The sequence below is a fragment of the Cuculus canorus genome, chromosome 30 (assembly GCF_017976375.1).
Source record: "Cuculus canorus isolate bCucCan1 chromosome 30, bCucCan1.pri, whole genome shotgun sequence".
NCBI classification, from domain to species: domain Eukaryota; kingdom Metazoa; phylum Chordata; class Aves; order Cuculiformes; family Cuculidae; genus Cuculus; species Cuculus canorus.
The window spans coordinates 1,326,613-1,347,622 of NC_071430.1; the positions used below are offsets into that span (position 1 = coordinate 1,326,613).

The following is a 21,010-nucleotide window of genomic DNA, read 5'->3' on the forward strand; positions in this document are numbered from 1 at the left end:
TCCAATCTTGGGGGGGAACTGGATTATGGGGTGTTGGGAGGGGAGGGGGCAGATTTTGGGGTCCCATCAGATTGGGGGGGGTCTGAGTCTGTGGGAATAATAATGATGGGGGGGGGTCGGGGGGGGTCTGAGCCCCTGTCCCCCCCCCCCAGATTCGAGCCAATCCGACAGCGCCGGCGCACAGGGGGACGCGGATGTCAAACCGCTGCCCAACGGTGAGACACCAGTGCTCCCAGTAACCCCTCAGTGCCCCCCCCAGTGCTCCCAGTGCTCCCAGTAATCCCCCAGTGCCCCCCCGGTGCTCCCAGTGCCACCCCAGTGCTCCCAGTAACCCCCCAGTGCTCCCCCCAGTGCTCCCAGTAACCCCCCCGTGCCCCCCCCAGTGCTCCCAGTAACCCCCCAGTGCCCCCCCAGTGCTCCCAGTGCCCCCCCCAGTGCTCCCAGTAACCCCCCAGTGCCCCCTCCAGTGCTCCCAGTAACTTACCAGTGCTCCCAGTAACCCCTCAGGACACCCCCATGTCCCCCATTGCAGTGCCCCCCCCATGTCCCCATATCCCCCCCATGTCCCCCCCATGTCCCCACACCCCCCAGTGCAGGGCCCCCCCCCCCATGTCCCCATGCCCCCCATTGCGGTGCCCCCCCCCATGTCCCCGTGTCCCCCCCATGTCCCCATGCCCCCCATTGCGGTGCCCCCCCCCATGTCCCCATGTCCCCCCCATGTCCCCACGCCCCCCATTGCGGTGTTCCCCCCCCCATGTCCCCACGCCCCCCATTGCGGTGCCCCCCCCATGTCCCCATGTCCCCCCCATGTCCCCACGCCCCCCATTGCGGTGCCCCCCCCATGTCCCCGTGTCCCCCCCATGTCCCCACGCCCCCCATTGCGGTGCCCCCCCCCAATGTCCCCATGTCCCCCCCCCAGGCCACCTGACCTTCCAGGACTGTTTCGTGACGTCGGGGGTGTGGAACGTGGCTGAGTTGGTGCGAGTGTCGCAGAGTGAGTGGGGGGGGAATGGGGGGGGGGAATGGGGGGAGTCTGGGGGACATGAGGGGACGCGGGGGGGGGGGACACGGAGACAGTGAGGAAAGGGGGCACGGGGGGGTCCTGGGGGCGGATGTGGATGTTGGGGGGTGATGAGAGGACACAGGGAGGGGACATGGGGGGCTGTGGGGATGGGGGGGGCAAAGGGGGGGCTGTGGGGATGGGGGAGACACAGGGAAAAGGGGGGCTATGGGGATGGGGGGACACGGGGCAAAGGGGGGGCTGTGGGGATGGGGGCGGCAAAGGGGATGAAGGGGGGCTCTGGGGATGGAGGGGACATAGGGGGCAAAGGGGGGGCTGTGGGGATGGGGGAGACACAGGGAAAAGGGGGGCTATGGGGATGGGGGGACACGGGGCAAAGGGGGGGCTGTGGGGATGGGGGCGGCAAAGGGGATGAAGGGGGGCTCTGGGGATGGAGGGGACATAGGGGGCAAAGGGGGGGCTATGGGAATGGGGGGACATGGGGGGCAAAGGGGGGGCTGTGGGGATGGGGGGGCAAAGGGGATGAAGGAGGGCTCTGGGGATGGAGGGGACATGGGGGGCAAAGGGGGGGCTGTGGGGATGGGGGGGACAGAGGGAAAATGGGGGGATGGGGGGGACACAGGGAAAAGGGGGGGCTGTGGGGATGGGGAGGATGGGGGGCACATGGGGGCAAAAGGGGGGCTGTGGGGCTGGGGGGGCTGTGGGACACGGGGGGACTGTGATGGTGTGGGGGACACGGGGTCCCGTGTGGGTCCCCCAAGTCCCCCCTTTCCCCCCCCCCCCGCAGCCCCTGTGGCGACGGCCTCGGGCCCCAACTTCTCTCTGGCCGACCTGGAGGGTCCGGGGGGGTACTACAACATCAGCCCTGTGGCCCTGGGCCGGCGGCCCCTGGGACCCCCCCCCACCAGGTACCCCCCACCCCGGGGACCCCCAGAACCCCCTTCCCCCCGCCCGGGACCCCCCAGTATGCTTAGATCCCCCATGACCCCCTGGGCCCCCCCCCCCGACCCCCCAAAACCACCCTATTACCCCCCCCGGACCCCCCCTCAGCCCCTTGGACCCCCATAACCCCCTGTGCCCCCCCTGAGCCCCCCAAAACCACCCTATTACCCCCCCCGGACCCCCCCTCAGCCTCTTGAACCCCCATAACCCCCTTTTACCCCTCCTGAGCCTCCCCATAACCACCCAATTAACCCCCCATGATCCCTCTTCCGCCCTCTGAACCCCCATAACCCTCTGTGCCCCCCCTGAACCCCCCCATAACCTCTCTATTACCCCCCCGATAGCCCATGGGACCCCCATAACCTCCTATGCCCCCCCCTAAGCCCCTCCTTAACCATTCAATTCCCTCCCGGAAACCCCAGACTCCCATGGGACCCCCCCAAAACCTCCCGGAACCCCCAATACCCCCCAAAGCCACCCCCCCCCGGCTCCTCTGTGTCCCCAGTGGGGGGGGTTCCAGTCTCACTGGGGGTGGGGGTGACACTGCCCCCTCCCTCCCTGACACCCCCTCCCCACAGCGGCCCCAAGCGCCCCAAAGCGCTGGATGAGGGGGACCTGGAGGGTCCGGGGGACGACGTCTTCTACCCCGGACCGGGGCGATCGCCGGCCCCGGGGGGCAGCCAGGGGCCCTGGGGGGGCGACGTCGACACCGGTGGGTGCCATGGGGGGGTTATGGGGGGGACAGTGAGGTTGGGGGGGCACTGGGGGGGGCACAGGTGGTTCCTGGGGGCAGATGTGGATGTTGGGGGGTGACACGAAGATATGGGGAGGGACGATGGGGGGACATGGGGGGCAAAGGGGGATGTGGGGGGGGGGCACTGGGGTTGGGGTGGGGGGCTATGGGGGGGACAGTGAGGATGGGGGGGCACTGGGGGGGCACAGGGGGTTCCTGGGGGCAGATGTGGATGTTGGGGGGTGACACAAGGATATGGGGAGGGATGGTGGGGGGACATGAGGGGCAAAGGGGGATATGGGGGGGGCAATGGGGTTGGGGCAGGGGGTTATGGGGGGGTGCAAAGGGGGGGGCTGTGGGGTGCAGGGGCTCCCTGTGAGCTGGCAGGGAGGGTGCTCCGTGTTAGGGGGTGTGACTGGGGTCTGGGGGGGGGGTGTCTCCATGGGGGTCATGGTGCACCCCTCAACCCCCCCCTTGCTGTGCCCCCCCCCGCCCCCCAGGTCCGGCGGCGCTGAAGAAGTCGGGGAAGTTGGATTTCTGCAGCGCGCTGTCGGGGCACTCGGCCGCCCCCCGCATGGCCTTCGGCCATCACCCCCTCCCCGTGCTGGCCGGTGTCCGCCCCGGTGAGACCCCCACCCACCCCGGGACCTCAGGGGACCCCCCTGCCTCCCCCAGACCCCTCGGGACCCCCCTGTGCTCATTGAGCCCCCCCAGACCTTCCCGACCCCCGTATGCTCATTGCCCCCCCGCCAGGACCTCCCTGACCCCCCTGTGCTCATTGCCCCCCCCAGGACCTCCCTGACCCCTCAGGAGCCCCCTGTGCTCATTGAGCCCCCCCAGGACCTCCCGACCCCCCTGTACTCATTGCCCCCCCCAGGACCTCCCGACCCCCCTGTACTCATTGCCCCCCCCCAGGACCTCCCGACCCCCCTGTACTCATTGCCCCCCCCCCAGGACCTCCCGACCCCCCTGTGCTCATTGCCCCCCCCAGGACCTCCCTGACCCCTCAGGAGCCCCCTGTACTCATTGCCCCCCCCAGGACCTCCCGACCCCCCTGTACTCATTGCCCCCCCCCAGGACCTCCCGACCCCCCTGTACTCATTGCCCCCCCCCCAGGACCTCCCGACCCCCCTGTGCTCATTGCCCCCCCCCCCAGGACCTCCCTGACCCCCCTGTGCTCATTGAGCCCCCCCAGACCTCCCTGACCCCCCTGTGCTCATTGAGCCCCCCCAGACCTTCCCGACCCCCCTGTACTCATTGCCCCCCCCCAGGACCTCCCTGACCCCCCTATGCTCATTGCCCCCCCAGACCTCCCTGACCCCCCTGTACTCATTGCCCCCCCCCAGGACCTCCCGACCCCCCTGTACTCATTGCCCCCCCCCCCAGGACCTCCCGACCCCCCTGTGCTCATTGCCCCCCCCCCCACAGGACCTCCCTGACCCCCCTGTGCTCATTGAGCCCCCCCAGACCTCCCTGACCCCCCTGTGCTCATTGAGCCCCCCCAGACCTTCCCGACCCCCCTGTACTCATTGCCCCCCCCCAGGACCTCCCGACCCCCCTGTGCTCATTGCCCCCCCCCCCCCCAGGACCTCCCTGACCTCCCTGTGCTCATTGCCCCCCCAGGACCTCCCTGACCCTCCCTGGGGTCCTGGGAGGGACACTGGGTCCCCCATTCCCAGTTCCCCCAGTCCCAGCTCCCCTGTTCCCAGTTCCCGGGCTGGGGGGGTTCTCGGGGCGCATACCCCAGGGGTGCCGGCGCTCAGGGTCACTGGGGGGGTTCTCGGGGCGCGTACCCCAGGGGTGCCGGCGCTCAGGGTCGCTGGGGGGGTTCTCGGGGCACGTACCCCAGGGGTGCCGGCGCTCAGGGTCGCTGGGGGGGTTCTCGGGGCGCGTACCCCAGGGGTGCCGGCGCTCAGGGTCGCTGGGGGGGTTCTCGGGGCGCGTACCCCAGGGGTGCCGGCGCTCAGGGTCGCTGGGGGGGTTCTTGGGGCGCGTACCCCAGGGGTGCCGGCGCTCAGGGTCGCTGGGGGGGTGTCGGGGCGCGTACCCCAGGGGTGCCGGCGCTCAGGGTCGCTGGGGGGGTTCTCGGGGCGCGTACCCCAGGGGTGCCGGCGCTCAGGGTCGCTGGGGGGGTTCTCGGGGCGCGTACCCCAGGGGTGCCGGCGCGCAGGGTCGCTGGGGGGGGTCTCGGGGCGCGTACCCCAGGGGTGCCGGCGCTCAGGGTCGCTGGGGGGGTTCTCGGGGCGCGTACCCCAGGGGTGCCGGCGCTCAGGGTCGCTGGGGGGGTTCTTGGGGCGCGTACCCCAGGGGTGCCGGCGCTCAGGGTCGCTGGGGGGGTCTCGGGGCGCGTACCCCAGGGGTGCCGGCGCTCAGGGTCGCTGCAGGCAGCCCGCGGGCCACGGCCTCGGCGCTGCACTTCCCGTCGGGGTCTCTGCTGCCCCAGTCGAGCCCCTACTTCGCGCACCCCACGATCCGCTACCACCACGGGCAGGACTCGCTCAAGGACTTCGTCCAGTTCGTCTGCGCCGACGGCGCCGCGCAGGGCCCCCAGGTGGGACGGGGGGGACAGGGGGGGACACGGGGACGATGTGAGGATGGGGATGGGGATGGGGGGACAGGGGGGACAGGGGGTTGATGTGAGGATGAGGATAGGGGGGACACTGCAGGGACGGGGGGACAGGGGGGGACATGGGCATGATGTGAGGATGGAGATGGGGGGGACACTGCAGGGACAGGGGGGACAGGGGGATGATGTGAGGATGAGGACGGGGGGACACTGGGGGGACAGGGAGGACAATGCAAGAATGAGGATGGGGGGGACACTGCAGGGACAGGGGGGACGGGGGGATGACGCGAGGATGAGGATGGGGGGGACACTGCAGGGTGAGGGGGACAGGGGGATGATGTGAGGATGAGGATGGGGGACAAGGGGACACAGGGAGGATGCAAGGATGAAGGTGGGGGGGACACTGCAGGGACGGGGGGACAGGGGGGACACGGGGATGATGTGAGGATGAGGATGGGGGGGACATGGGGGACGATGTGAGGATGAGGATGGGGGGACACTGAGGGGACAGGGAGGACAATGCAAGAATGAGGATGGGGGGGACACTGCAGGGACGGGGGGGACACGGGGATGATGCGAGGATGAAGGTGGGGATGGGGGGGACAGGGAGGATGATGTGAGGGTGAGGATGAGGGGGACACGGGGGACAATGTGAGGATGAGGAGGGGGGGACACTGGGGGGACAGGGAGGACAATGCAAGAATGAGGATGGGGGGACACTGCAGGGACGGGGGGGACACGGGGGATGATGCGAGGATGGGGATGAGGGGGACACGGGGGACAATGTGAGGATGGGGGACACGGGGGACACAGATGATGTGAGGATGAGGATGGGGGGGACATAGGGATGAGGGGGACACTGCTGGGGTGGGGACACGGAGGGGACAGGGAGACATGGATGGGGAAACGTGGGGATGCGGTGACACTGATGGGCGTCCTTCCCCGGGGCCGCGCTGGGGACACTGGTCCCAGTTTGGAGCCCTGCTGGGGACACTGGTCCCAGTTTACAGCCTTACTGGGGACACTGGTCCCAGTTTGGAGCCCTCCTGGGGACACTGGTCCCAGTTTGGCTCCCCAGGACGCTGGTCCCAGTTTGGAGCCCTGCTGGGGACACTGGTCCCAGTTTGGCTCCCCAGGGCACTGGTCCCAGTTTGGAGCCCTCCTGGGGGCACTGGTCCCAGTTTGCAGCCTCACTGGGGATACTGGTCCCAGTTTGGAGCCCTGCTGGGGACACTGGTCCCAGTTTGGCTCCCCAGGACACTGGTCCCAGTTTGGAGCCCTCCTGGGCACACTGGTCCCAGTTTAGAGCCCCACTGGGGACACTGGTCCCAGTTTGGAGCCCCACTGGGGACAGTGGTCCCCTCGGGGCGAGTGCTGTATGCAAATGAGGGGGCGGTGACCAGTACAGTGCGTCGAGATGGGCGTTGTTATATGTAAATGAGGATGAGGATGAGGAGGCGGGGTCTGTATGCAAATGAGGCGAGGGCTGCATACGACGAGACGGGCGTTATGCAAATGAGCCCTGGCTGCGGTGGGAAGGGGGGGAACGGGGCTGCCCCCCCACTTTGAGGACACCCCCCCCCCCTTTTGAACACCCCCCTTTTGGATAACCCCCCCGGTGCATCCCCTCCCCGAGGACCCCCCCCGTTGAAGACCCCCTCCAACCTTAAGGACACCCCCAAACACCTTGGGGACCCCCCCAACACATTGGGGACCCCCTCATTGGACCCCCCACACCTTGAAGATCCCCCCACCTTGAGGACACCCCACACGCACCTTGGGGACCCCCTCATTGGATCCCTCTTCCCAAGGACCCCCCCACCTTGAAGACCTCCCCTTACCTTAAGGACACCCCCAAACACCTCGGGGACCCCACCCAACACCTTGGGGACCCCCTCATTGGATTCCCCCCCCCAAGGACCCCCTCACCTTGAAGACCCCCCTACCTTGAGGACCCCCCCCCCCGCACCTTGGGGGGCCCCCCCCGCCTCCTTGGGCCCCCCCCCCCAAGCCGCCGCCTGCTTTGGGGATGGTGGGGATTTGGGGGTCCCGGGGGTCCCATCACCGTGTTCTCGTTGCAGCCATGTGGGGCGCAGGGTCGGTCTGGGGGGGCTGCGGGGGCCCCCCTGGCTCGGCCGCTGCCGCTGCCCCCAGCGGAGCCCAAAGCCCCCGGTGGCCCCCAGGGCGGAGCGGCCGCTGCACCCCGTAAGTGCCCCCACTGCGCCCCACTGCACCCCACAGCACCCCACTGCACCCGCAGCCGGGACCTGGCCGTGGGGGGCAGGGGGTGCAGTGGGGCGCAATGGGGTGCAGGGGGTGCAGTGGGGTGTAAGGGGGTGCAGGGGGCTGCAGGGTCACAGCAGGGGGGTGCAATGGGGTGCAGGGGGTGTAAGGGGGTGCAGGGGGGCAGCAGGGATGTAGGGTCACAGCAGTGGGGTGCAAGGGGTGCAGGGGGTACAGGGGGTACAGGGGTGCAGAGGGGTACAGGGGTGCAGGGTCACAGCAATGGGGTGCAGCAGTGGGGTACAGGGGGTGCAGGAGGGTGCAATGAGGTGCAGGGAGTGCAAAGGGTGGAGTAGGTGTAAGGGGGTGCAGGGTCACAGCAGTGGGGTGCAGGGGGACAGCAGGGGGGCACGGGGGGTGCAATGGGGTGCAGGGAGTGCAAGGGGTGGAGGGGGTGTAAGGGGGTGCAGGGCCACAGCAGTGGGGTGCAGTGGGGTGCAGGGCCACAGCAGTGGGGTGTAGGGGGTGCAGGGGGGTGTATGGGGTGTAAGGGGGTGCAGAGTCACAGCAGTGGGGTGCAGGGGGGTGCAGCAGGGGGGTGCAAGGGGATGCAATGGGGTGCAGCAGTGGGGTGCAGTGGGGTGCAGCAGTGGGGTGCACAGCAGTGGGGTGCAGGTGCCGGGCCAGTAGCCCCTGTGGCCGGTGGCCCCCCCCGAGCCGGCAGCGGTGACACAGGGGGCACCAAGGTGACCCAGGGCGGTGACTGGGGGGGGGACGGGGGACACCGGGGTGGCCCAGGGGGGGACCAGGGGGGCCCAGGTGGCCCAGCCCCGGCCCGGCTGCCCGTGCATCATCACCTCCTCCCCATTACCATTGCTGCCCCCCAAGTCCTGGGCACCCCCCGTCCACACCCCACACCCCCCCCAGTGCCTCATACCCCCCCCCCCCATCCCCAGTTCCGTCGTCACTGCTCCATTTCTCCCCCTTTTTACCCCATTTTCGGATTGGGGGGGGGGCGCTGCTGGGGTTGGGGGGGGGTGGGGGAGCAGTCCTGGACCCCAAAATAGGGGGGTCTGGAGGTGGGGTGGGGGAGCAGTCCTGGACCCCAAAAATAGGGGGGTCTGGGGGGTGGTGGGGGTGCAGATCGCTGACTCCATCGTCCGGACAGGGACATGGGGGGGACATGGGGGGACATGGGGGGGACACAGGGACAGTGGTGGTGGGGGGGTGTGCTCACAGGTGAGTACGGGGGCGCTGCGCGAGGAAGGGGGGGCTGTCACACGCGTGTGATTGTGCACACATGGCTTTGCACGCTCGTCTCTGACCTCAGTCGCAACCTCGCCGGCGGTTTGCACGCTTCCCCGCGTGCTCGCTGCGACGCCGGCCGTCTGCAGGTTTGCGACCGGCGTGGCACACGCGTGGCACACGCCTTGCACGCCCGCAGCGCGTGTCGCATGCCTGAGGCCTGTGCGGTGCCCCCTCCCCACCCCCCCACCCCCCCCCCGTCCCCTGCGTGTCGCACGCCCGCAGCACGTGAGTCGCACGCGCGTCGCGCGCCTTTGCGCTCGTGCCACGAGCAGGCGGTGGGGGGGGGGTTGGGGGGGCACACGCGTGTCACACGCTTCGAACACGCGTTGGGGTGGGGGGGCACAGGCGCCGTGCATGTCACACGCCTCGAACACGCGTGTCGTCCGCTCGCTCTCCGCAGCATTCGCAGCGTCAGGCGCCGCCGCTGCCCCCCGCCTTGTCGGCCTCGGACCCCGCGACGGCAACTTTCTGACCCTCCCCCAGCAGCAGGTAGGGACCCCCCCACCCCCCGGGGACCCCCCCCTTTACTCCTGGGGATGCACCCCCATCCTTGGAGACCCCCCCCATGCCCCAAGGACCACCCCCCCCCAAGTCCTGGGGACCCCCCCACCCCATGCCTGTGTACCCCCTCTTCATTCCTGGGGATGCACCCCCATCCTTGGAGACCCCCCCATGCCCCAAGGACCCCCCCATCAGTCTTGGGGACACCCCCCCCCTTTAAGCCCCTCCCCTTACACCCCCATGGACCCCCACTCAATCCTGCAGACGCCCCCCCCCCCCCACCTCCCGAGGACCCCTTCTCAGTCCTGGGGATATCCCCCTCTTCCCTGGGAGACCCCCCCCCAATTCCTGGGACTCCCCACTCACCCCAAGAACCCCCCCAACTCCTGCCCCCCCCCACCCCCCCGGCCTCCAAGGTTACCCCCAATTCCTGCCCCCCCGCCTTTTCCTCCTTCCCACCCAAAAGCCTGGACCTCCCCCCCCCCAATTAGGCGGTTAATGAACCCCACCCTGCCCCAAACTGGGGGGGGGGCACTGCCCCCCCAATGTCTGGTTGCCATGGCAACGAGACATGATGTCATCACCATGGCAACAATGGCAGGTCGCCATGGCAATGTGGGGGGGGGACACCCCCATCACCCTGTGTTTGGGGGGGGACCGCAGGGGGGGGGCGCGACCCCCAGCGTGGCGTCGCCATGGGCCGCGGGCGCTGTGGCACGAGGCCCGATTGGCCGCTTGCCCCACGGCGCCGGCCGCGAGCCAATGGGCCGGGGGGGGGCAGCGGGGCAGGGGGCCAATGGGGGCCTCGGCGGAGCCGCGGCGCCAAAGCCATTGGTTGGCAGCGATGGCGCTTTGGCAGCCGTCGGGCGCTGCGGCGGCGGCCGCACGCGGCACCATTGGCCCACGCAGGTGGTGCGACGGCCGCGCCGCCAATGGCGGCACCGCGACCGCGCCCGTGCGCCTGCGGCCCCGCGGCCACGGGGACCCCAACATCCGGCCATGGGACCCCAACAGAGCGGCTATGGGACCCCAATAGAGCGGCCATGAGACCCCAATAGAGCGGCCATGGGACCCCAATAGAGCGGCCATGGGGACCCAACAGAGCCACCATGGGACCCCAACATCCGGCCATGGGGACCCAACAGAGCGGCCATGGGGACCCAACAGAGTGGCCATGGGGACCCAACAGAGCCACCATGGGACCCCAACAGAGCGGCCATGGGGACCCAACAGAGCGGCCATGGGGACCCAACAGAGCCACCATGGGACCCCAACAGAGCGGCCATGGGGACCCAACAGAGTGGCCATGGGGACCCCAATAGAGCGGCCATGGGACCCCAATAGAGCGGCCATGGGGACCCCAATAGAGCAGCCATGAGGACCCCAATAGAGCGGCCAAGAGACCCAATAGAGCGGCCATGGGGACCCCAATAGAGCGGCCATGAGACCCAATAGAGCGGCCATGGGGACCCCAATCCTGCAGTCATGGGGACCCCAATAGAGCAGCCATGGAACCCTCAATCCAGCAGCCATGGGGACCCCAATCCTGCTGCCTTGGGGACCCCAATACAGCAGCAATGGGTCCCCAATCCTGCTGCAATGGGGTCCCCAATACAATAGCCATGGGGTCCCACAACCCCCATCCCTGGATCCCCCAAAACCCCATCCATGGATCCCCCAACACCCCATCCCTGGACCCCCCAAAACCCCATCCATGGATCCCCCAACACCCCATCCCTGGACCCCCCAAAACCCCATCCATGGATCCCCCAACCCCCATCCCTGGATCCCCCAACCCCCCATCCCTGGACCCCCCAAAACCCCATCCATGGATTCCCCAAACCCCCATCCCAGATCATTGCCCCCCCCCCCCCATTCTGGTTCCGTGTGTCCTGAACCCCAGTTCTGGGGAGAATTGCGGGGGGCAGGAGGGGGTGTCAGGGGATGCCCCCCCCCCCGCACTGACCCCCCCTTTCCCCCCCAGTCCTGGTTCCTCTGACGCCGCCCCCAAACGAGGAGAAACCGCCTGAAAAAGAAAAGGAGAAAAAAAAAGAACAAAAAAAAAGACAAAAAAGCCGCAGCCCCCCCCGGCCCCCCCCAATTCCCCCCCCCCGTCCCCCCACAACCGCCGCCGCCGTCCGCCCCCGGGGGGGGCCCCACACCCCCCAACCCCGACGTGGATGAGGGTTCGGCCTCTCTGATGTGTGTCCCCCCCCCTCCCCGGGACCCCCCCCACCCCCGGCACAGACAGGGTCACCCCGAGACCTCCCCCCCCCCCGAACCCCCCGATTTAGGGAGGGGGGAGAGGCCCCCGGGGGGGCACACGCGTGTTCTGGGCACACGAGATGGGAGCACACGCGTGTGCTGTGCACGTAAGACGTTAGCGCGTGTGTCCCTTCCGCCTGACACGTCAGCACACGCCTCCCATGCACACGACACCGCCGCACACGCGTGGTCTGGGTACACAACACATCAAGCACACGCGTGTGCTGTGCACCTAACACGTCGGCACGTGTGTCCCTTCCATGTGACACCTCAGCACACGCATCCCATGCACACAACACCTCAGCACACGCGTGTTCTGGGCACACAACACCTCAGCACACACGTGTTCTGGGCACACGACACATCAGCACACGCGTGTGCATCCCCCGGTGCTTCTGGGGGGGAGGAGGAGGAGGAGGAAGGGGGTGGGGGGGTCACACTCCCTACACTCCCCCCCCCCACGTGTACCCCCCCAACCCCCCCCTCGCACACGCGTGTGCCCCAGTCACCAGCACTCGCACACGCACTGCACACGCGTGTGCCGGGGGGGGGGTGTCCCCCTTGCTGCAGGACAGCGAGTGGGGGCCGGGGGGGGGTTGGGGGGGGCCCAAACCACCCTAAACCCCCCCTCAAACTCCCCCTCTCCGCCCCCCCCCCCCCCGGCTTTGGGTTCCCCCCCCCCGCTCGTTTTTTTAATTAAGTGCAATTACCCCCGGGCGAGGCCCCCCCCTCCCCCCCCCCCACTCTTTGGGGTCAAACCCCTTCATTTTGGGGTCCAACCCCACTTGGGGTCCAACCCCACCACCCCCCCCTTCGGGTTTGGGGTCAAACCCCCCCGTTTTGGGTCAGACCCCTTCTCCCCTTTTTGGGGTTAAACCCCACTTCCCCCCCCCCCCGTTTTGGGGGTGTCCCCCCCCCCATTTGATGCCCCCCCCCCCTTGGGGTCAAACCTCTCATTCTGGGGTCAAACCCCCCCTCTTCTTTTTGGGTGCCCCCCCCTCCCCCCCCCCGCAATTTTCCAAGTGCTTTTTTTGGGGAAAACCCCAATTTTCCCTGATTTTGCCCCGGGGGGGGTCGTTTCCCCCCCCCCCAATTTTATGTTTTTTATCGGTTTTGGGTCATTTTGCCCCAAATCTGGGGGGGGGGGGGGGGGGGGGGCAGAGAGGATGGGGGGGGGCATTCCTGACACGGGGGCCCTGGGGGGGGGCGAAGGGATTGGGGGGCATTTTGCTCAATATTTGGGGTTTCTGCACCTTTTTTTTTGGGGGGGGACACAGAGGACCCCCCTCTTTCACCCCAGGGTGGTTTGGGGGGGGGGGGTTCCCGCCCCCCCCCCCCGGCCCCCGGGTTTTGGGGTCAAATGGACCAAAACTGCTTTTGCCTTAGACCCCCCCCCACCCCCCCGCGTGCCTTCCCCCACCATGGGACCCCCCCCAAAAAATGGGGACCCCCCCTCAAAAAATGGGGACACCCTCCCCAAAATTGGGAACCCCCCGGAAATGGGGAAACCCCCCCCAAAAAATGGGGAACCCCCCCCAAAAAATGGGGAACCCTCCCCAAAATGGGGGGACCCCCCCCTCTCTTTGTGGCCCCTCAACCCCGGGTTTTGGACACCCCCCCTCCCCTCACGGGACCCCCCCCCCACCAGCAATGCCCCTCCCCCCGGGAAACAGCCCCCCCCCTCCTTATTTTTGGGGTCCCCATTGGGGCCCCCCACCAGCAATGGGGCCCCCAATATTTGGGGACCCCCCCACCAGCAAAGGGCCCCCCCCAGCCACCGGGACCCCCCCCCCACTCTGGACCCCCCCCCCCGCCTTCTAAACCATAAGGGGGGGGCGATGCTTGGGGGGGGCCGTGTGTCTGCCCCCCCCCTCCCAAAAGCACCTTTGGGGACCCCCTCCCGGTCGCCCCCCCCCAGCACGTGGTCGTGACGTCATTTCCCATTGGGGGTGGCTCGGCCCCCCCCCCTGCCGCCCCCCCCCTCCCCCCCCCGGGAAGGAGGAAAAATCCGCGGAAAAAGGGGCAAAAAGAGATAAAAAAAGAGAAAATTGAAATAAAAAAGTGTTGTACCCTCCCCGCCCCCAACTTTGGGGGGGTCATGGGGGGGGAGGGGGGATTGGGGGGTCATGGGGGGGGGGGGAGGGGGGGAGGGGGGGGATTGAGGGGGTCATGGGGGGGAAAGGGAGGGGGGGATTGAGGGGGTCATGGGTGGGGGGAGGGGGGGATTGGGGGGATCATGGTGGGGGGAAAGGGGGTGGGGGGGTCTCTGGGGTGAGATCTGAGGAGTTTGGGGGTTCATGGGGAAGGGGGGGTCTCGGTGGGGTGTGTGGGGGGGTCTCGATGAGGGGGTGTCTCGGTGGGGTACGAGGAGATTGGGGCGTTCATGGGGGCGGTCACGGGAAGGGGGGGTCTCTGGGGGACAAGGGGATTGGGGGTTCAGGGGGGGTCACGGGAAGGGGGGGTCTCTGGGGGACAAGGGGATTGGGGGGGTGACGGGAAGAGGGGGTTCTGTGGGCACGAGGGGATTGGGGGTTCCCGGGGGGGTCCCGGGGGGGTCTCAGTGAGGTGCAGCGGCATTGGGGGGTCACGGGGAATGGGGGGGGGTCTCTGGGACCTGAGGATATTGGGGATTCCCGGGGAGGGGGGGGGGATCACGGGGGGGGGGTCATGAGGCTCTCGGGGGGGGCGGGAGGGGATCGGGGGGGTCGGGGGGGGGGGGGTCGGGGGGGCTGCATCCCCCGCGCTGGCAGCATCCCCGCTCCCCAGATGGGTCCCCATGACAACGCGGTCTCCATGGCAACGGGGTCCCGCGAGGATGGGGGTCCCCATGGCGACCGCGGGGGTCCCCGAGATGCAGCCCCAAAATCGGCAGATTTCACCCCATTCCGCCATGGAGGGGGGGGGGGAGGTGTCCGAGCCCCTCCCCCTCCGCTGAAAGGGGCAAAGGGCGGTGCCCCCCCTCCCCTCCCCCCCCCGAGGGACCCAACCCCCCCTCCCCCCCTCCCCCCCTCCACGTGGCCCCATTGGAAAATACGGGGGGGGAGGGGGGGGCGGTGCTCCCGGGGTCGTGGGGGTCGTGGGGGGATCCTGAAGGGGGGGGGGCTCGGGGAGAGGGGGGGCTCGGGGAGGAGGGGGGGCTCGGGGAGGGGGGGGGGGGTCCCCCCGTATCAGGCGGAGCGGATTTGGGGCATTTCGGGGATTTTGGGTCAAAGCCGGAGCTGATCCCCTTCCCCCCCCCCCTCCTCCCAGTGTTTCCAGTGCTCCCAGTGCCGCCCCCCCGCGGGGTGTCAGGTGCGGGGGGGGGGGGGGCACAAAGCGACCCCACTTCCCCTTTCGGGGCCATAAAGAGCGGGAGGGGCCGCGGGGGGGGGAGGACAGGAGGGGACAGGAGGGGACAGGAGGGTGAGTGGACCTGAGAGCACCGGGGGGAACCCTGAGACCCCCCCTGGACACCCCCCCCCACCCCGGGACCCATCCGGACCCCCTTTGCCCCCCCACACACACCCTGGGAACCCCCTGGTCCCCCCGGACCCCCCTGGGACCCCCCCCCGGCCCCCTGTGCCCTCTGGATTCCAGAATCCCACGGGTGGGGGTCAGGACCCCTGTGACCCCCCCAGACTCACCATGGCCCCCCCCTCCCCGTGTCCCCCCAGACCTCCTACACCCCTCTGGACCCCATATCCCCCCCCGGTTCCCATGGGTGGGGGTCAGGATTCCTGTTACCCCCCCCCAGACTCCCATATCCCCTGGACCCCCCTGGACCCCATGTCCCCCATGGGTGGGGGTCGGGACCCCTGTGCCCCCCCTCGACCCCCGGACCCCTGTGCCCCCCCCAGATCCTCTGCCCCCCCTGGATTCCAGGGTCCCATAGATGGGGGTCAGGACCCCTGTGACCCCCCCCCGGACTCCCCATGACCCCCCAGACCCCCCATGTCCCCCATGGATAGGGGTCAGGAACCCTATGACCCCCCCGGACTCCCCATGACCCCCCCCTCCCCGTGTCCCCCCAGACCCCCCCCACCCCCCAGGTCCCCCCTGGGTGGGGGTCAGGACCCCCGTGACCCCCCATGTCCCCCCCCCGCAGATGCTGGCCCTGCTGTGGGTGACGGTGTCGGCGGTGGCCGGGGGGGCCCTGGGGGGGTCGGTGCAGTTCCTGGCCGTGGGGGACTGGGGGGGGGGTCCCCGAGCCCCCCTTTGTCACCCCACGCGAGGCGGCCACGGCGGCTGCCATGGGCCGAGCGGCCTCCGACCTCGGCGCCGACTTTGTCCTCGCCCTTGGGGACAACTTCTACTACGAGGGGGTGCGCCATGAGTGGGACCCCCGCTTCCAGGTAACGGGGCCCCCCGTGTCCCCTCCTCCCCACCCCCTCCCTGTCCCCTCCTGTGTCCCCCGTGTCCCCCCATGTCTCTCCATCCCACTATGTCCCCTCCTGCGTCCCCCATTTGTCCACTTCTGGTCCCCTCATGTCACACTGTGCCCTTCCACGTCCCCCTCGTGTCCCCTGTTCCCCATGTCCCCCCCCGTCCCCTTCTGTCCCTTCCATGTCCCCCCCATCCCCTCCTGCCCCCCCATGTCCCTTCCTGACCCCCCATGTCCTCCTCGTGTCCCCTGTTCCCCATGTCCCCCCATGTCCCTCTTCTGTCCCTCCCATGTCTCCCTTATTCCATGTCCCCCCCATGTCCCTTCCTGACCCCCCGTGTCCCCCTCCTGTCCCCCCATTTCCCCGGTGTCCCCTATTCCCTTCCATCCCCCCCCATCCCCCCATGTCCCCTCCTGTCCATGTCCCCATGTCCCCTCCTATACCCCTGTGTCCCTTCCTGACCCTCCATGTCCCCTCCTGTCCCCCCATTTCCCCGGTGTCCCCATGTCCCCTCCATGTCCCCATGTCCCCTCCTATCCCCCCATATCCCCATGTCCCCTCCTGTCCCCTCCATGTCCCCTCCTATCCCCCCGTTTCCCTTCCTGACCCCCCATGTCCTCCTTATGTCTCCCTCCTGTCCCCCCATTTCCCCGGTGTCCCCATGTCCCCCCTCCTGTCCCCCCTCCTGTCCCCCCTCCTGTCCCCCCGCTGTCCCCTCCTGTCCCCCCATGTCCCCTCCTGTCCCCATGTCCCCCCAGGACACCTTTGAGCGGGTGTTTGTGGCACCGGAGCTGCGGGAGCTGCCCTGGTTCGTCCTGGCCGGGAACCACGACCACGCCGGGAACGTCACCGCGCAGCTGGCGTACAGCCACCACTCCCCACGATGGTAGGGGACCCTCCTGCCGTCCCCAACTGTCCCCACCTGCCCGTGTCCCCAACTGTCCCCAAGCCCTTCATGTCCTGCAGGCACTTCTCACACTGCTGCAGCTCCTGCCCAGTGCTGGGGTCCCCTCTGGGGTGTCCCCAGGTCCCTCCAGGGTGGCCCCAAGTGTCTCCACGGTGCCCCCAACTCCCCCCAGGATGTCCCCAAGTGTCCCCAACCCTCCATATCCCACAGGCACTTCCCACGCTGCTACTACAGCTTGTGCCTAGTGCTGGGGCGTTGTCACTGGTGTGTCACCTGCGTGTCCCCAAGGTGTCCCCAAAGCCTCTATGCCTGCAGGCACTTCCCACACTGCTACCTACAGCCTGTGCCTGGTTTTAGGGTGTCACAGGGGTGTCCCCAAGTGTCCCCGTGTCCTGCAGGCACTTCCCACACTGCTACCTACAGCCTGCACCTGGTTGTGGGGTGCCCCAAAGGTGTCCCCAAGTGTCCCTGTGTCCTGCAGGCACTTCCCACAGTACTCCCTACATCCTGTGCCTGGTTCTGGGGTGTCCCCAAAGGTGTCCCCAAGTGTCCCCGTGTCCTGCAGGCACTTCCCACACTACTACTACAGCCTTCGCCTCTCGCTGCCGGGCACCAACGCCACTGCCCGGCTCCTCGTGCTGGACACGGTGCTGCTCTGCGGCGGTGGAGATGACTTCGAGGCCGGGGGAGCCCCACGGGGTCCCCGAGACGCGGCGGCGGCGGCGGCGCAGCTGGCTTGGCTGCGGGGACGCTTGGCCGCCGCGCGCCACGACCGCTACGTGCTGGTGGCCGGCCACTACCCGGTGTGGTCAGTGGCCGAACACGGTCCCACCGCCTGCCTGGTGCAACTGCTGCGGCCGCTACTGCGGCGTCACCGCGTCACCGCGTACCTTTGCGGCCACGACCATAACCTGCAGGTGAGGCCAGGGGACCCCAAAACCTGAGAGCAGACCTCAGGGCTTTGGATGGGGAGGGGACCCAGGAATCTGGGGAGGGGGGCACAGGGGTCTGGGGGGACCCTGGGGTCCAGGGAGGGGACCCAGGAATCTGGGGAAGGGGGGCACAGGGGTCTGGGGGGACCCTGGGGTCCAGGGAGGGGACCCAGGAATCTGGGGAAGGGGGGCACAGGGGTCTGGGGGGACCCTGGGGTCCAGGGAGGGGACCCAGGAATCTGGGGAAGGGGGGCACAGGGGTCTGGGGGGACCCTGGGGTCCAGGGTAATCTGGGGGTCCAGGGAGGGTACCCAGGTGTCTAGAGGAATCTTGGGGTCCGGAGAGGGGACACGGGTGTCCAGGGGAATCTGGGGGTCCAGAGAGGGGACCCAGGAATCTGGGGAGGGGGGCACAGGGGTCTGGGGGGACCCTGGGGTCCAGGGCAGTCTGGGGGTCCAGGGAGGGGACCCAGGAATCTGGGGAGGGGGGCACAGGGGTCTGGGGGGACCCTGGGGTTCAGGGCAATCTGGGGGTCTAGGGAGGGGACCCTGGGGTCCAGGGCAATCTGGGGGTCCAGGGCAATCTGGGGGTCTGGGGAGGGGACCTGGGTGTCCAGAGGAATCTGGGGGTCCAGGGAGGGGACCGGAGTGTCCAGGGAGATCCAGGGGTCCACAGAGGAGACCCAGGTGTCCAGGGGAATCTGGGGGTCCGGGAAGGGGACCCAGATGTCCAGACCCTTGACTGTCCCCCCCGTCTTTGCCCCCCCAGTTCCTGCAGGAGGGGGGGGTGGGCTACGTGGTGAGCGGTGCCGGTAACTTCATGGAGGAGACGCAGAGCCACGCGGGGTCCGTGCCCCCCGGCTCCCTCCGCTTCTTCTTCGGGGCACCCACCTCCCCCGGCGGCTTCGCTCACCTCCGCTTGGACGCCCACGCGGCCACTGTCACCTTCCTGGAGGCCACCGGCCGTGTCCTCTACCGTGTGGCCCTGCCACCCCGGGACCTGTGACACCCCAGACCCTGACGGACCCCCCTACAGCGAGCGACACAGGAGGGGACACCCCCTGGACACGGGGGGACCCCGAAATGGACCCCTGGGGTCTCCAAGTCGCGTGGGACCCCATCGCTGCTCCCTGATGTCCTCAAGCTGTGTGGGACCCCTAGCAGAATTCCCCTCTCCTGATGTGGGGGGACCCCATGAGGGTCCCTGGTGTCCCCAGGCTGTGTGGGACTTGGGGGTCCCCCAAGACCTGCCCAGTGAGGGGGGATTCTCCGTGTCCCCAGGCTGCTCTGATCCAGGGGGACCCCAAGACCCCTCCCAACCCCCTAAGCTGGCGTGGGGGGATCCCATCACGGATCCACGGTGTCCCCAGACCAGGTGAGACCTGGAGGGAGGCATCAGGACCCCCTTCCCGTGGCGTGGGGGGGGTCCATCATGGGCCCTCAGTGGCCTCAGCTAAGGGGGTGCCCCCAGGACCCCCCTCCTCGATGCGGGGGGGACCCCATGAGGACGAGGGGCGGGACCCCCGTAACCTCTAACCCCCACCCCCGCCCGAGGCCCAGCGGGAGCACAATAAAGTGCTTTGGCCACGATCCATCGCCCCGAAAATCGCCGCCTTTCGCCCCAGAAGGCACGTGGAGGGGGAGGGGGCAGGACGCCCTCGGGTCACGTGGCAGCAGCGGCTGCGGGGCCACGCCCCCGTCCGCGATTGGCGGATGCCTCGCGCGCCGACCAATGGGAGCGCGGGGCGGGCGGAAGTGGAGCCCTATGGGAGCGTGAGGCGGGCGGAAGTGGCGCCGCGGGCGCTTCCGGGTGAGAGCGCGGGGAAAGCGGCGGGCGCGGTGAGGGCCGGGGAGGGTCCCAGCGGCGGTCGAGGCCGCCCCCGCGGCGGGTGCCGGGCACCATGGGGCGCCGCAAGTCCAAGCGGAAGCCGCCGCCGAAGAAAAAGGTGACGGGGACGTTGGAGACGCAGTTTACGTGTCCGTTCTGCAACCACGAGAAGTCCTGCGACGTCAAGATGTGAGGGGGGGGGGGCGGGCACGGGAGGAGGGAACGGAGTTGGGGGGGGTCAGAGGAGGGAACGGAGTTGAGGGGGGGGTCAGGGGAGGAGGGAACGGAGTTGAGGGGGGGTCAGGGGAGGAGGGAACGGAGTTGAGGGGGGCACGGGAGGAGAGAACGGAGTTGAGGAGGGGTCACGGGAGGAGGGAACAAAGTTGAGGGGGTCACGGGAGGAGGGAACGGAGTTGGGGGGGGTCAGGGGAGGAGGGAACGGAGTTGGGGACGCGGGAGGAGAGAACGGAGTTGGGGGGGGCACGGGAGGAGGGAACGGAGTTGAGGAGGGGTCACGGGAGGAGGGAACGGAGTTGCGGGGGGCACGGGAGGAGGGCACGGAGTTGGCGGGTCACGGGAGGAAGGAATGGAGTTGGGGGGCGCGGGAGGAGGGAATGGAGTTGGGGATAGGGGCGTTAGAAGGGAATGGCTCGTGGTGGGGGGGGTTACAGCCCACAGCGGGGACTCAGCCTCTCCTCTGCCCCTGGCAGGGACCGAGCCCGCAACACGGGGGTGATCTCCTGCACCGTCTGCCTGGAGGAGTTCCAGACGCCCATTACCTGTATCCTTACCGGGGCCCCCGACCCCCCCCCCCCCCCCGCCCCGGACCCTCCCGTTTACCTCCCAGTTAATGCCTTAACCACTCCAACTCTGAGATCTGTCAGAGCCGGTGGACGTCTACAGCGACTGGATCGATGCCTGCGAAGCCGCCAACCAGTAGCGGTGTGGGGAGGACCCTAAAATCCCCGGGGGGGGCCGTGTCTGAGACCCTCTGAGTGAGGCGTTATGTTTACCTGCCCCTTGGTGACCTTTTCTTTACATTTTTTATTCTTCTGGCCCCGGCCTGGGGCATTTGGCTCCCAGAGGGACCCAGAACGAGGTCCCCCTGCCCCCAGGATGGTGTCCCCTGGGTGGGAGCTGGGGAGGGGGCTCACCCGGCCTTGCTGGGACCTGGAGCTGCGGGGAGACGGGGACCGGGGTGGGTGCCGTGGGTCAGCAGAGCCGACCTCGAATAAACGAGGCTGCACCGGGGTCTGTGGCGGATGTGTGGGGTCTGGGGAAGACGTGTGGCATCCTTGGGGACACGCGGAGACGTGTGAGATCGCTGGGAACAAGCAGGGATGTGTGGGATTGTGGAGGGACGTAGGGATGTGCAGGGACACCTGGGGTTGGATGGTGTCTGCAGGGATGGCTCTGTGGGGTCT

The 21,010-nt window shown here is 68.8% G+C and overlaps 3 protein-coding genes across 9 annotated transcripts in view; all 3 read left to right on the forward strand.

Annotated features, from left to right (window-relative positions):
- NFIX (nuclear factor I X) overlaps positions 1 to 11,402 on the forward strand; it is a 28,891-nt gene extending 17,489 nt beyond the window's left edge. For 3 of the 7 annotated variants that reach the window (XM_054051811.1, XM_054051809.1, XM_054051812.1), the window contains exons 3-11: positions 153 to 215; positions 920 to 994; positions 1,809 to 1,929; positions 2,542 to 2,675; positions 3,197 to 3,319; positions 5,054 to 5,247; positions 7,344 to 7,467; positions 9,194 to 9,282; positions 11,279 to 11,402. In XM_054051811.1, coding sequence (XP_053907786.1) covers positions 153 to 215; positions 920 to 994; positions 1,809 to 1,929; positions 2,542 to 2,675; positions 3,197 to 3,319; positions 5,054 to 5,247; positions 7,344 to 7,467; positions 9,194 to 9,282; positions 11,279 to 11,293 — 938 coding nt within the window. In that variant the 3' untranslated portion in view covers positions 11,294 to 11,402. The remainder of the gene's footprint in view (positions 1 to 152; positions 216 to 919; positions 995 to 1,808; positions 1,930 to 2,541; positions 2,676 to 3,196; positions 3,320 to 5,053; positions 5,248 to 7,343; positions 7,468 to 9,193; positions 9,283 to 11,278) is intronic. The other 4 variants (XM_054051813.1, XM_054051814.1, XM_054051817.1 and 1 more) reach the window with 4 other exon arrangements.
- A 4,241-nt stretch (positions 11,403 to 15,643) lies between these two features.
- ACP5 (acid phosphatase 5, tartrate resistant) lies at positions 15,644 to 19,367 on the forward strand. The gene is given in 5 exon segments (XM_054051748.1): positions 15,644 to 15,730; positions 15,732 to 15,890; positions 16,679 to 16,806; positions 17,393 to 17,744; positions 18,528 to 19,367. Coding segments are annotated over 5 exon segments (963 nt in total). The 3' UTR covers positions 18,765 to 19,367.
- Positions 19,368 to 19,531: 164 nt separating this feature from the next.
- Positions 19,532 to 20,826, forward strand: ELOF1 (elongation factor 1). Its single transcript, XM_054051843.1, has 3 exons — positions 19,532 to 19,775; positions 20,297 to 20,367; positions 20,462 to 20,826. The coding sequence occupies exons 1-3, from the start codon at positions 19,660 to 19,662 to the stop codon at positions 20,524 to 20,526; spliced, it is 252 nt and encodes an 83-aa protein (XP_053907818.1). The 5' UTR covers positions 19,532 to 19,659; the 3' UTR covers positions 20,527 to 20,826.
- The last annotated feature ends 184 nt before the right edge of the window (positions 20,827 to 21,010 follow it).